This window comes from Sphaerodactylus townsendi, linkage group LG08 (assembly GCF_021028975.2).
Source record: "Sphaerodactylus townsendi isolate TG3544 linkage group LG08, MPM_Stown_v2.3, whole genome shotgun sequence".
NCBI classification, from domain to species: Eukaryota; Metazoa; Chordata; class Lepidosauria; order Squamata; family Sphaerodactylidae; genus Sphaerodactylus; species Sphaerodactylus townsendi.
In genome coordinates this window covers 31,327,733-31,340,741 of record NC_059432.1, presented here as the reverse complement: position 1 = coordinate 31,340,741, position 13,009 = coordinate 31,327,733, and the positions used below count along the sequence as shown (strand labels likewise).

Sequence of the window (13,009 nt, the reverse complement as noted above, 5' to 3'; positions counted from 1 at the left end):
AGTCTTAAGAAATTTTGAGATCAACACAACTGCCATAAGATAGACATCAGAAATAATGGGCTGGGATATGAACTATTATTTTTAAGACAACCAAATGTTACACAAATGAAATGTTTAATTATTGCCGCAATACAACTCAATTAGTGAATAGAAGCTGTCTTTCATGGTGAATTATTATCTAACCGCACAAATGCATTGAGGTCAAAGCTTTTTCCTTAACCTACTTCTTTTGATGACTGACCTGGGCCATTTTCCTTTTGAAGTTATCATAGCTGATTATAATCTCAAAGGAGGCAAGTGTCCTTAAAAGACTCTAAAGCCATTAGGAAGGAAAGCAATACAGTCGAACACACAATTTGTCAAGAATGCATAGAGATCTAAATCATTATTGCTGCACAGATACAGACTCTTCTTCCACCCCAACCCTCCCCCCAAAACACTCTATACAATTTTTATATAAAAGAGTTATTGAAGCTTTCTATTATGTATTTTAATATACAATAAAAATCCACATTTTTCTTGTGTGACACTTCACATCTGACACAACGTCCTTCCTTAGTAACTTAACAAGCTTCTCATACTCCAGAGAGCAACACTTCTGGAAGGAAAATTAATTTCAGTTGGAGAATCAGAATTTTAAATAGAAGGTTAAGGATTCTAAGCATGGTACTTTCAGGCAAAATACAAGCATTGCAATCTGAATTTATACTCTTAATTTACAACTCTTAATGTTGAGGGCACACTTTCTATAAAATTCTAGTCCACTGGCATAACTGACTTCCAAGATCACTTGTGTGGCCCTAATGCTTCTAACATCATTGTCAAATATGAACAAACATGCTTACTTCAAACTTCAATGGTATTAGCACAGTAAATAGGAAGACTAAAATCTAACAGAGAAGACAAAGGGAATAGTCAAATAAATTATGACCCCTCGCATCCTGGACATAAACTGTTTCAACTCTTACCCTCTAAACGTCGCTACAGAGCACTGCACACCAAGACAACTAGACATAAGAACAGTTTTTTCCCGAATGCCATCACTCTGTTAAACAAATAATTCCCTCGATAATGTCAAACTATTTATTATATATTTATTATATAATTAATGAAAAACTTTTTTCATCATTCCTATTACCCATCTCCTCCCAATTATGACTGTATAACTATAGCCTGTGCTGACATTTCATTTTATTTTATAATTTTACATTTTATGTTTTTATTACTATTGATTGTTTCCTGATTGCTTACTAGACCTATATGACAATCATTAAGTGCTGTACCTTATGATTCTTGACAAATGTATTTTCTTTTATGTACACTGAGAGCATATGCACCGGAGACAAATTCCTTGTGTGTCCAATCACACTTGGCCAATAAAGATTCTATTCTATTCTATTCTATTAGTAGCCTCACTTGCCAACATGGTACAATAGTGCTCAATAGTGCTCAATACTGTCCTTGCCCTGCCAATTTTACTGCATACAATGGCCCAAATGGCCAATCCCTCCAACCACATTTTACTGCCACCACCTTTTTGCTGCTGGTAGTAAGGTTGGCCCTGTTCTTCAAGCAAATAAAGCAAAGATTGATGGATTTTATAAATCAAATTGGAAACCAAATGTTGAGGAAAGGTGTAGGGCCGTGCTGGCTTACCACAAAGAGTAAGGTCCTTTTATTGAATATCTCCCTACCCACTTCCTTTTCTCCCACTTCCTCCAAGCCTGGAACAAGGTTTATTGGAGGGTTAAGCTGTAAGGTCACAATGAACCAGGATAGTGTTATGGCTCAGCCTAATGCTCTAATAGTGTACACAAATCTCAGCACTCACAATAATTTCTGTCCCATCATGGTGTAGTGGTTAAGAGCAGGTTGATTCTATTCTGGAGAACTGGGTGTGATTCCCCACTCCTCCTCCTGAGTGGCAGAGGCTTATCTGGTAAACCAGATGTGTTTCTACACTCCTACATTCCTGCTGGGTAACCTTGGGCTACTCACAGTTCTTCGGAACTCTCTCAGCCCCACCTATTATTATTATTATTATTATTATTATTATTATTATTATTATTATTATTATTATTATTATTACTATTATTATTATTATTATTATTATAATAAATCAAATTGGAAACCAAATGTTCAGGAAAGGAACTCTCTCAGCCCCACCTACCTCACAAGGTGTCTGTTGCGGGGAGAGGGAGGGAAAGGAGCTTGTAAGGCCACCTTGAGGCCCCTTCCACACACGCAAAATAATGCATTTTCAAACCACTTTCATAACTGTTTGCAAGTGGATTTTGCTATTCCGCACAGCTTCAAAGAGCACTGAAAGCAGTTTGAAAGTGCATTATTCTGCATGTGCGGAATGAGCCTGAGTCTCCTTACAGGAGAGAAGTGTGGGGTATAAATCCAAGCTCTTCTTCTAATACAAAAGCTGAAAATAATCTTCGTTTGTCCTTAATTATATTTAATTCAAGCTCCTAAAAGGACATGCTATCCCCTCCCAGGAAGAAAGCCAACCATGTCAGAAACAATAGCAAGAAAAGTACTTCCTCTCATTACAGATTTTACTTTTCTTGTTGAAAATGAGTGTTACTAATTTTCACATCAAAAAATGGGAGTAGTCTTTATATTCCTGTTCTTTTCCATTTTCCACTGTAACATAATATTTTACCCCTTCTTCTGGTGTAGGGTACATGGTAAGAATGTACTATAAAATATTATAATATTAGTAATAGTCAAGTCTGAAGTTCCTGGACATATTTCTTTAAGACATTCTGTATAATGATCCCTAAACTGTCAGAGGAATGCCAGATTCCAGGCCAGAGAATAGTATTTGACATTTACAAGGCAAGAATCTGTGTCAAGATCAGAATTTAAAAGTGTATGGATTTCTGATTAATGCTCATGAATTAATTTGAAAATTCCAACACTGCACGATTACTACTTCGTGGATACAGGGTCACCATACATGTGTAGTCTACAGCTGTAATACAACGTTGTGGGCACAGATATTCTACAAATACAGGGAGCAAAATACATTTGTAATAGCTGCCACCACTGCCCCTACCATTCATTCCAAACTTCCCAGCATATTCCTTGAGATTCAAATACTGGCTGGTAGATTTGCTGTAAAAGCAGTGAAAAAGGAAACTGCTGCTGGAAGACTCTTCCTGTATACCTCTAAAGTTGTTCTTGGACCAAGTGTTCAGACTGGAAATTATATAGTTTCCTCAAATGTATATCTTTTATTTTGCTTTTTTCTCTGACCTCAATCTACTTTTCCTATCAGGTCTACTAGCACTTTTAGGGATGTTTTGAGCATTATGCAGAAGCAAGCCTTAGATTTGTTTCTGTGAACATATTTCAGCCATTCTTAGATTTATCTGTTCGTTTTTAAAACAATACATGTGTTTGTAAACATACGGTTCGTGCTTTAGGTATCTTAAAGTGAATTCTTCAAAATATATTGCTGGGTTTACATCAAGATGCAATATGTGAAACAACCCTCAATTTATAATTCATGAATGTTCTGAAGTATAATTTTTCTTGCTATCTACAGAAGTATGCAGTGATGTTTGGCCCATCTGACACTTTTTTTGGCAAAAAACCCCCACCTATCCATCAAATCCTGACTCAGCCAATATGTTTATATACCTGCTCCCAATCAATGACAAGAAAACAGAACCAGTGAGTGGGGGAACAACAAAAGAGAAATGAGCATCTGTTCTTTTCAGAAACAGAATAAGAGGCATTACCATGTAATCATGAAGAGTCTTAATTGCCCTACTGGGATTCAACAAGATAGCAATTCTGGCTCTGGAGCAATTTCTCAAATTGCCTGAGATGTGCCGTATAAGCTGGGGGAGGACTTGGAACCTGCCCTGGGAAGAAGTTTTGTAAGAATCCTGCCACAGTTGACAGGTTTGTCAACCAACCAGTCTTTCTAATTACCCATCAATCTTCCTACTTCCCAGAAGGACTCTACAGTACTTGAAAGGCTGGTCATTAAAGCCACATTTCATTTCTTTGAAAGTTTTTTTTTAAATTTCAGCATTCTCTGTTTTAAGTTCCATGTAAGAATTAAAAAAAAATTGCAAGAAGAGTTTCAATTACCTTGATGACACTTTCTCCAGGCCTCATGTCTGTGTAAATCTTGACATTGTATGATATGTTGGAGAAGGTTGGAGTGTTATCATTTGCATCGATCACAACAATATTCACTGTGACTGGTGGACTTTCTTGCACACCATCAGAAGCTGTCATCTTCCAAAGAAGCAGAAAAGAGGAGAAAATCCAAAAGGATATTCTAATTTCAATAAACTCAAACTGACATTTATTGTCTTTTTTCATTTTTTTTAAATCCACAAATACTATCTGCCACATTATCAGTTTAAGTAATAAAAAGCTATTACTATGAAGTCTTTCCTCCCCATATGTTACAAGTGAAATGTATCTCTGGAAATAGTTTTGAAAAACTCTGATCAGACAGCTATTTTTCTTTTTTTGTTTCATAGAGGCCCTCTTTGTGCCATACCTTTTAATGTGTATGGCTAAAATGTTTTACATATAGACTTACATGCATAATATGTGAAGGTAAAAAACAGATGCTTGCAAAAAAATTGCTACTGTACAGAGGATCTCAACAGGGAAACTAGACAGCTGAAGTCCATAAGAAGTAAAAACATAAGAAGGACAGGCTACAATTACATTATCAATCAAGATTAGCAGTGTACCCAGAGCAGAGTTAAACCCTTCCTACTCCATGGAAGTCAATGAGCTAATAAGGATCTAGTTCTGTTTTGTAGATCTCCCAATTAAAAGGAAGCAGTAAGAAGCTGGGTCTAAACTTGAGAAGAGTCACTGACCTGTGGAGTTTGGTTAATCAATTCTGTTGCTATTTCTTGAAGAAAACTGACCTATGGAGTTGCTATAAGCATGGCAGGGGAAAAAAAATAGGGTTCACTTTTGCATTAACCTTTTTTTCGTACTTAACTATATCCCAACCACATACCAAACTTGGGCTTGGCTTAGCATAATGCACATGAAATGGCCCCTGGAAAGCTGAGAATGAAGCGTGAAGAGGTGGGGGTGGGGGTGGGGAGGCTGACACTAATATTCCAAATTATTGCTTGCAGTCTGATATTCCCTATGCTTCTGACATAATTCCAGGTAGTATTCACTTGATTAGGTCAACTCATTTCAATGTAGGTAAAAACGGTCGGGGTGACAATAGTCTGTGGGAAGGCAACCTCAGATTATAATGCTTGTTCCTTACTAAATAGCAAACTGTAGTGCTTGAAAGAACACCTGTTATTGTGCAGCGCCAAAAACAAAATCCATGTCACTTACCGAAAAGGTGTATAGCTGTTGGAGTTCCCTGTCAACTGGCTGAAGCAAGGTGAGGTAGCGTGTTATGCCAGTCTGAGTCACAGTGAAAAATGTACTGTAGTCATTTAGAAAAAGATGGAGCTCGGGATCCTTTGTCTTCAAAAAGAAACAAAGGGAAGGGTTACTATTTTTACAAAGACATGGTAACAGTATACACTGGAGCTGTTTTAATAATAGTATTTAATTTCTGGACTGACAGTGAAAGGGTGGGAAATACAATATACCTAAATTGCAGCAATTACACACAGTGCTTGAACTGGAGGAAAGGCAGCCCTATTCCCCGTTTTATCACTTCCCCTTTCAACCAGCAGTGCTAGAGAACAAGCCAGTATTCTTTCCAAACAATTCAAGGTCTGATCATAATGCTCTTTTGGCAAGAAAATATTTGAAACTTTAATTAAAATGACAAACTTTAAAAGGGGGGAGAGGGGGAGGAAGCTTGCACCACATGCAAGCCAAACAAAACCAAACATTATGGCAACAGAATCCAACCATTAGCTGATCACATGTTTGACACAAAAGGTAGTTCTTACAATATATTTTTGAAACACATCAATGGAAAGATGATAATTTAGGATGCAAAGCATCTGTTCACTGGAGGTCTGGAGAATCCTGCCAGTAGTATTAATGCAGTAGGCTTTGTGCACAATAGCTTGTTGGCAGTCAATATGGGGCTCATCCTCCCATTCTATAAACAAGGGATGAAGGCATTTCCTTTCTGTGCCACAAAGCAAACAATACACAAAAAGGCAAAATGAAGGATCTTTCTTGACATCAAAAGAAAAGGGGCTCACATCAACTGGCAATGGATTTTTCTAAGAAATGAACTGAAAATTTTTGTGGTGCAATCTCATGTATGTTTACTCAGAAGAAGATATCGCTGTGTTTAGCAAGGTGAGCCTGTATAGAGTTGCAGCCTTAAATTAGACAGGTTTTAAGAGGATGGGATCCTCCACAAATTCTTGTATTGTTTCTCATATCTGAGCCAAAGCAACAGAAATGCTGCAAATTGTTGAAAAGACCCTTAACCCAGGATGTCTCCCTCTGTATAAATATGATCTGGGAATGCATATTTTAACACTATGACCAAATACTACAAAATGAATTTCCAAAATTCAGGCCGCTGAGAGAGAGTAAAACCCCTCCCCTTCAGTTTGTTACAGTTGTTAGATCTGTTGAAAATTTATACTTCTGAATAAACAAAACAGCACTTTGAACCATAGCTGTTATGGTACAGGATCAGGATCCCACAGTCATGTCTTCTGAAACAGAATTTCTGAAACGCTATTTCACATCACCAATTTTCAGCCCAAAAGTCACAGCAATGTCTTTCCTTTCCACATTGCTAATATGATTTTATTGCAAGTCATAGCATGTATTTTCTAATCATTTTTGCAATAGCTATCATAAAAATATTGGAAAGACAATCTCATCTACTTCTCTCTCTCTCTTTACTTCTAATGAAAAACTTAAGGACTTAGAGATATTTTCATAGAACATGCCTCCAGTTATTCATGCTATAATACAGGGGGCTCCATGCTATGGACTTCCACATGTTCATGGACTACAATTCCCATCAGCTCCTGCCAGCATGGCCAATAGGCAGAGCTTATGAGAATCATAGTCCACGATCATCCGGAGGGCCATAGGCTGGATACCCCTGTTCTAATAGGTATAACAACACCACAGCAACAGACCAGAAGAGATGCAGGAAACAAGGAAAAAGTGTAAACTGTTTTCAAACATGATGCTTAAATCAGTGATCTTTTAATGGCTCTCTTCACTCTTCAGCATCACATTATCTTTCAACGCTCACACAAAAAGAGACATAAATGTTCCATGATGCCTCTGTACCATGTGTCAAAACAGCCTAAAGGGGACTGGGTGGTTTGAGATCTGATGTAGAGAGGAAGCATCATATCCCCAGCTCAGGTAACCCACATCACTGGGCTTCAGATGAGGCATGGTTGCGAAAGCAGAAGAAATCAGTCAGTCACTTTTCATGGCTTGTGGTCATATGAGTGTGCTTACACATTCCCTCAGGCTCCCACACTCACTTCTCCCCAGCCCCTTTACTTATATAGAGTTTGGTAATTAAATACTTGCAGACAGGAAACCAGCTTGTGGTTACATATAAACCACAATCTATGGCTTACCCCTTTACCTTCAGAATGGGAATTCCAAACTAGAAATATACCAGGGTTTGGATTCTGAGAGAGAAGAGCCATAGTTTGTACTTCAAACCATCCACTGGCTTGTGAAATCTACTCTGGTGAGACTCACTCATTCTTCCATTTCCGCTCTCCTGCTTTAACCAACCAAGCCTCCTGAAATGTGGTTCCTGGGGGTTCTCTTAAGAACAGCATAGGAAAAAAAAGACTCTTCAGTACTGGGGGGCAGGGCTGGTAGAAATTGACGGCACTTTCAATGAAGTGCTCTTCTATTGTTGGAAACCAGTAATATGATATAAAACACAGTTCGCCAAGAATGTGGAAGTCTTCCATTATCAAGACATTCAAGAGGGAAGAAGAATGATTCAAAGGACATGATTACACCACACTCAAAATTATTCCTTGAAAGAATCAGACACAGCAATTTCGGGATTCGCACAGTAGGAAAGATAAAGATTAGTTGTTGAGAGCAGCAAATCCACTTCAATCAGGGGAAAATATAAAATAATACGATTGTTTAAACAATCAATTTTCAAATTCTATTAAATATGGTAGGCTCATTCTGCACATGCAGAATAATGCACTTTCAATCTGCTTTCAGTTCTCTTTGAAGCTGTGCAGAATAGCAAAATCCACTTGCAAACAGTTGTGAAAGTGGTTTAAAAACACATTATTTTGCATGTGCGGAAGGGGCCGTAGTGTTTAAAATTGGTAAAAAATGGGATGCTTATAAGAGAATCAATCAACAATGGCTTAATCCAAAATCAGATTTTTGAAAAGAAAAAAAAGAATGATCTAAAAAGGTTTTAAAAAATTGTTTTATGTTTTCAAAGATAATCACACATGTAGAAAGATGAAGAGGAAAAACTCAAACAAGGAGGGGTCAATTCACCAATATGAGCACCTAAAATACCTACAGGAATGGCACCTGGGAGAACCTACAGAGCAAAAACAAACATACAGAAAGAAAAGTAAGTATGAGAAAAACCCTCATGATGCTTGGAAACCTATATCAAAACAAATATATTATTAGAAGACACAAAGAAGCAAAAAAAAAAAAGTCCAAAGGCATTCACTTTCAGAATCTTCTAAAACGTTATCAAAACTATTAGAAATCTGAACGGAAGCAAACACTTATACCCCTTTCTACATCTCTGGCAGGCTCTTCTCTTTTATATTGCATCTAATTATCTATTTGGAGTCACATAACTTTACTCTGATTCAAACTTCAGTTGTTATAATATTCATGAGAGTAAATTGGTTGTAGATTAGTTACGAGGCTGATTGCCTGAAGTAAGATCTATACCAATTCCCAGAAAAAACTAAGGCGACAACTAGGATGGAAAGTGGAAAATAGAAAGAGAAAGATGGTAGGTATAAGTGAAAATCTGTGATGTAATCTTTTACATTTAGTTTCTGGATCATTAAAATAAGAGGGAGATCTACATCAGTTTCCCAGACTTGTTTCATAAACTGAGTTCAATTGGGTGGGTCACCAAGTAACTTGTGCCTGATCTAATAAGTCTGCTGCAGAATAAATGTAAAGTTTCAAGATGATGTGAAAGGATCATCCTATAATTAATACTTAACATGCTATCTAATCCTCTGTCTGAGTTTGTGAACTCCATGACATTATTAGCATTAACTTTTAGCTTTCTATTCAGGAGGGAATACATATTTTCATTAATTTTTCAAGTCTTCTATGGCTCATGTTCTCACATGTACAAAACAAGCAGCAGCATCCAAGAGCTTTGTCTACTTCAATTAACTCCCAATGGGAGTTAAATTTGTAATGAATCTTCATTTTTCTCTTTTGATTTAATGTAGGTGAAAAAATATATTGTAACATTGAAGTATGCTAACGCATAAATCAGATTACACTGATGTGAATTAAAGAGCCTGAAAATATGCTAGGTAGAAAATATACTGTAAAAATAACGTGGCTAATTGCATATCTGCTTGCTTTTTGCAGACATGTAAATCTATATATTCACGTATATACTTGCCTTTTGGCATACTGATATATCTGTACTTATGGCATGCTCTACCCAAAAACTTTATGACAAATGCAACAAATAAAACTCCTAAAATTTAGCAAGTCAAAGTTACCCATCTCTATTTTAATGTCAGCTCCATTTAAATGTCAGCTCAAGGACAGCGTATTATTGCTGGAAGCTGATTGCCAATGGTACAGATCTCATTATTCTTGTAGCCAGCAGCACACGGGAAAGGAAACTAGTGTTTGGACTGCTGAAGAGGATAAGAAGCATGTATCTCCTTTTCCCAAATGGGTGGCCTTCTCTTGCTCCCTCAGTCACAACTTCGTTTCCTAGTTCAATTAGCTCCTTCACCCCCATTCTAGTTTCACTATAGCCTTCTCAAGCGAGATGAGGCAAGCTGTTTTTAGGATTGCAGCCTAAATTACTGTAGTCTGAAAGTTTGAAAATGGCACACCTTGAAGATACTTCCATAATTTAGAGAATTTGGATGTGAGCCTGGAGATGGCTCTCATATGAACTGCTACTATGCAGACTCATTTTATAGTGGCTTCTACATGGGTTCCAAATACAGGGATGGATATTAAGATTGCCAATCTGGATATGCAGAAGGTGATGAATGTCAATTTGTTTATTTTTATTTGTTCTTTAGTTGGTGGCTACTAACAGTTAAAATCCCATTTCACAATAAAATAAAGTAAGAACTTTCCCAATAAATTTCCCCCCAAAATAATAATAATGCAACTCAGGCTGATTTTATTGTGGAAGTGCAAGCTCTTTTTAGGACTCAATAAAATTATGAAACCTTTTTTTTTGCCACATGGTTATTAAGACCTCTACAATGGTGATCAAAGTCATGATGTTATTAGCTCTTTTATCTATTTATAACATGACATATCCAGTGTCAGTGAATGAATAGGGAATTTCACAGAACATATGAGCATTTTAGTTAAAAACACCACCAACCTCTTCTATGTCGTTATCCAAAGCTATGATTTGCAGAGCAGATGTCAAATTCTTGTTATCAGCGATAGTCGTACCTACAGGGGAGGACTCGAGAATAAAGCCCTCATACATAGATTCTGTGAAGTAAGGGTACTGATTGTTTTCATCCAGAACTTCAATGTGTAGGTTGGCAAAAGCAGGAAGAGGATGGCCATTATCCTGTTCTGCCTACAAAAGCAAAAAAGCAATTTTAATGAGTTCTCACTGCTGGCCAGATTGGAAACTGGAAGACTACTGAAATATACTATTGTTGTACTGCACCATATCTGAGCCCTTGTGCTTCCTTCTGGTTGCAGCTCCAGTATTTATTTTATTTATTTATAAGTATTTATACCTTGCTTCATACTAGTGTCTCTAGGAGGCTAACATAAATTAAAAAACAATAAAACACCACTATAAAACATAGTAAATAAATATAACAATTAAAACTACAATTAAAATAGCCTTAAAATAAGGCTTAAAAATAGCCTTAAAATAAACCCACCCTGACTCCCCCACCCCTAGACCATCAGCTGTAGAGGGGGGTTTCCAGGAGGCAAACCCAATGCCTGGGTAAAAAGGAAGGTATTTGCCATGTGCCTAAACCCATAAATGGAAGGTGCATGGCAAATCTCTGAGGGGAGACTATTCCAGAATCTGGGGGCAATCATGGAGAAAGCACCCCCATATGCATCTGCCCCTACATCTAGGCAGGGAGTGGTACCACCAGGAGTGCTTCACCCTGTGATCTCCAGTATCCAGACAGGTACATATAGCCACAGGTGCTCCTTCAGGTAGGCAGGGCCCTAGTCATTTAGGGCTTTGTGTATCAACATCAACATCTTGAATTGGGCCCAGGAGGAAATCAGGAGTCAGTGAAGTTCCTAAAGGTGCAATGTGTATCCAATCAGATGTACTGGCTAACAGAGCAGCTGCCACATGCTGCACCAACTTCACCTTGTGGACCATCTTTTAGGGCAGCCCCACATAGAGCATGTTACAGCAGTCCAATTGGGAGGCTACCAGAGCATATAACTGTGGCTAGGTCCCCTTTGTCCAAAAATGGGCGATGGCAAACTAGCCAGAGCTGTTGGAAGGCCCTCAGGGCCACCACCTTCACCTGAACCTCAAAAGATAGTGATGAACCCAGGAGCACCCCCAAATCTCACACCCAGTTCTCCTTGAGAAATACAACCCCATCCAGTGATATTGTGGACTTGGGATCCAAGAAAACAGAGAACCACCACCTTGTCTAGATGCAGCTTCAGTGTGTTGCTTTTCATCCAGCCTATAACTGCTTCTGGGCAGCAGTCCAGCAAACAGAGCACCTCTCGTGATTCTGATGAAATGCTGTTTCACACATTGATGACTCCAAATCCCCTGATGACCTCACCCTGTGACTTCATGTAGATGTTAAACAGTGAAAGGGAAAGGACCAAGCCCTGGGAAATCCCACAAGGGAACTCCCAGGGATGCAAGCACAAGTCCCTCAACCCTATCTTCTGCAACTGACCCTGAAGGTAGGAGGAAAACCACTGTAACACAGTGCCCCCAACCCCATTTCCTGGAGCTGATCCAGCAAAATACCATGGTCTGTGGTATCAAAAGCCTCTGAGAGATCAAGGAAAATCAACAGGGTAGTATTTCCTCTATCTGGAGCAGACAATACTCTGGACAACTCAACAGGATGCTGTTTAACACTGAAGTCCAATCCCAAGTGGATCTGAGTGACTTTATTCTAAAAGTGTGCAGCAAAATAATCACAGCAGAACTTGGGGGCATCCCAGCTGCAGTCCTCCGAGTGGAGGGCAGCAAGCTGTTAACCACCCTAAATAACCCAGCTGAATGGCAACTTGCAGATGCAACAAAGGTGGAGAAATACATTTTCGCTGTTGCCACCACCACTTGGTAGGTCTGATAATGGGTTCTCACCAGTGCCCAGTCAGATCTGCAATACTTTTACATTTTTCATTTCTCTATCTTTGAAAGCCTGTTCCTGATACTCAATCACATTAAATAATGAAAAAAAACAAGATAGGGACAATACAGATAGGAAGAGATTTGAAACATAATGGATGGGAGTAGCAAGGTCATTTGTGCCCATTTTCTTTTCCTGTAATTTTAAATGGTTGTCATTTCACTCCCATTGAGATAAAATGCAACATTTGGAGAGAATATTGCAATGGGGCTAAAGTCTATGTGGCCTTTCAGCGATCCAGGAGGGTGCATGTGTGCATGCAGATGATTAAGATTCACTGTAGCCTTCAGGAGTATACAGATTCCATCTTCCACAATGGCTGACTAAACATAGGTGTGGTCCAAACAAAGTTAAGCACTTTCAGATCATATTCATTGCAACTGGTAAGAATTAGACACTTCACTTTCCCGTTTTAAATCAATTATACAAAAATTGTTAAATTTTTCGCACTGATGTGATGTTTCACCAAGAATGTATGCAAAATTGTTTCT

General features: G+C 38.2%; 1 protein-coding gene across 5 annotated transcripts in view; it reads right to left on the bottom strand.

Annotated features, from left to right (window-relative positions):
• The window catches only part of PCDH15 (protocadherin related 15), a 904,280-nt gene that overhangs the window by 236,087 nt on the left and 655,184 nt on the right, over nt 1–13,009 (bottom strand). For all 5 annotated transcript variants that reach the window (XR_007245346.1, XM_048507034.1, XM_048507035.1 and 2 more), the window contains 3 exons: nt 10,523–10,729; nt 5,350–5,484; nt 4,114–4,263 (listed from right to left, as the gene is read on the bottom strand). Coding sequence is in view for 4 of the 5 variants with exons in the window: in XM_048507034.1 (XP_048362991.1) it covers nt 4,114–4,263; nt 5,350–5,484; nt 10,523–10,729 (492 nt within the window). In the remaining variant the exon portion in view is untranslated. The remainder of the gene's footprint in view (nt 1–4,113; nt 4,264–5,349; nt 5,485–10,522; nt 10,730–13,009) is intronic.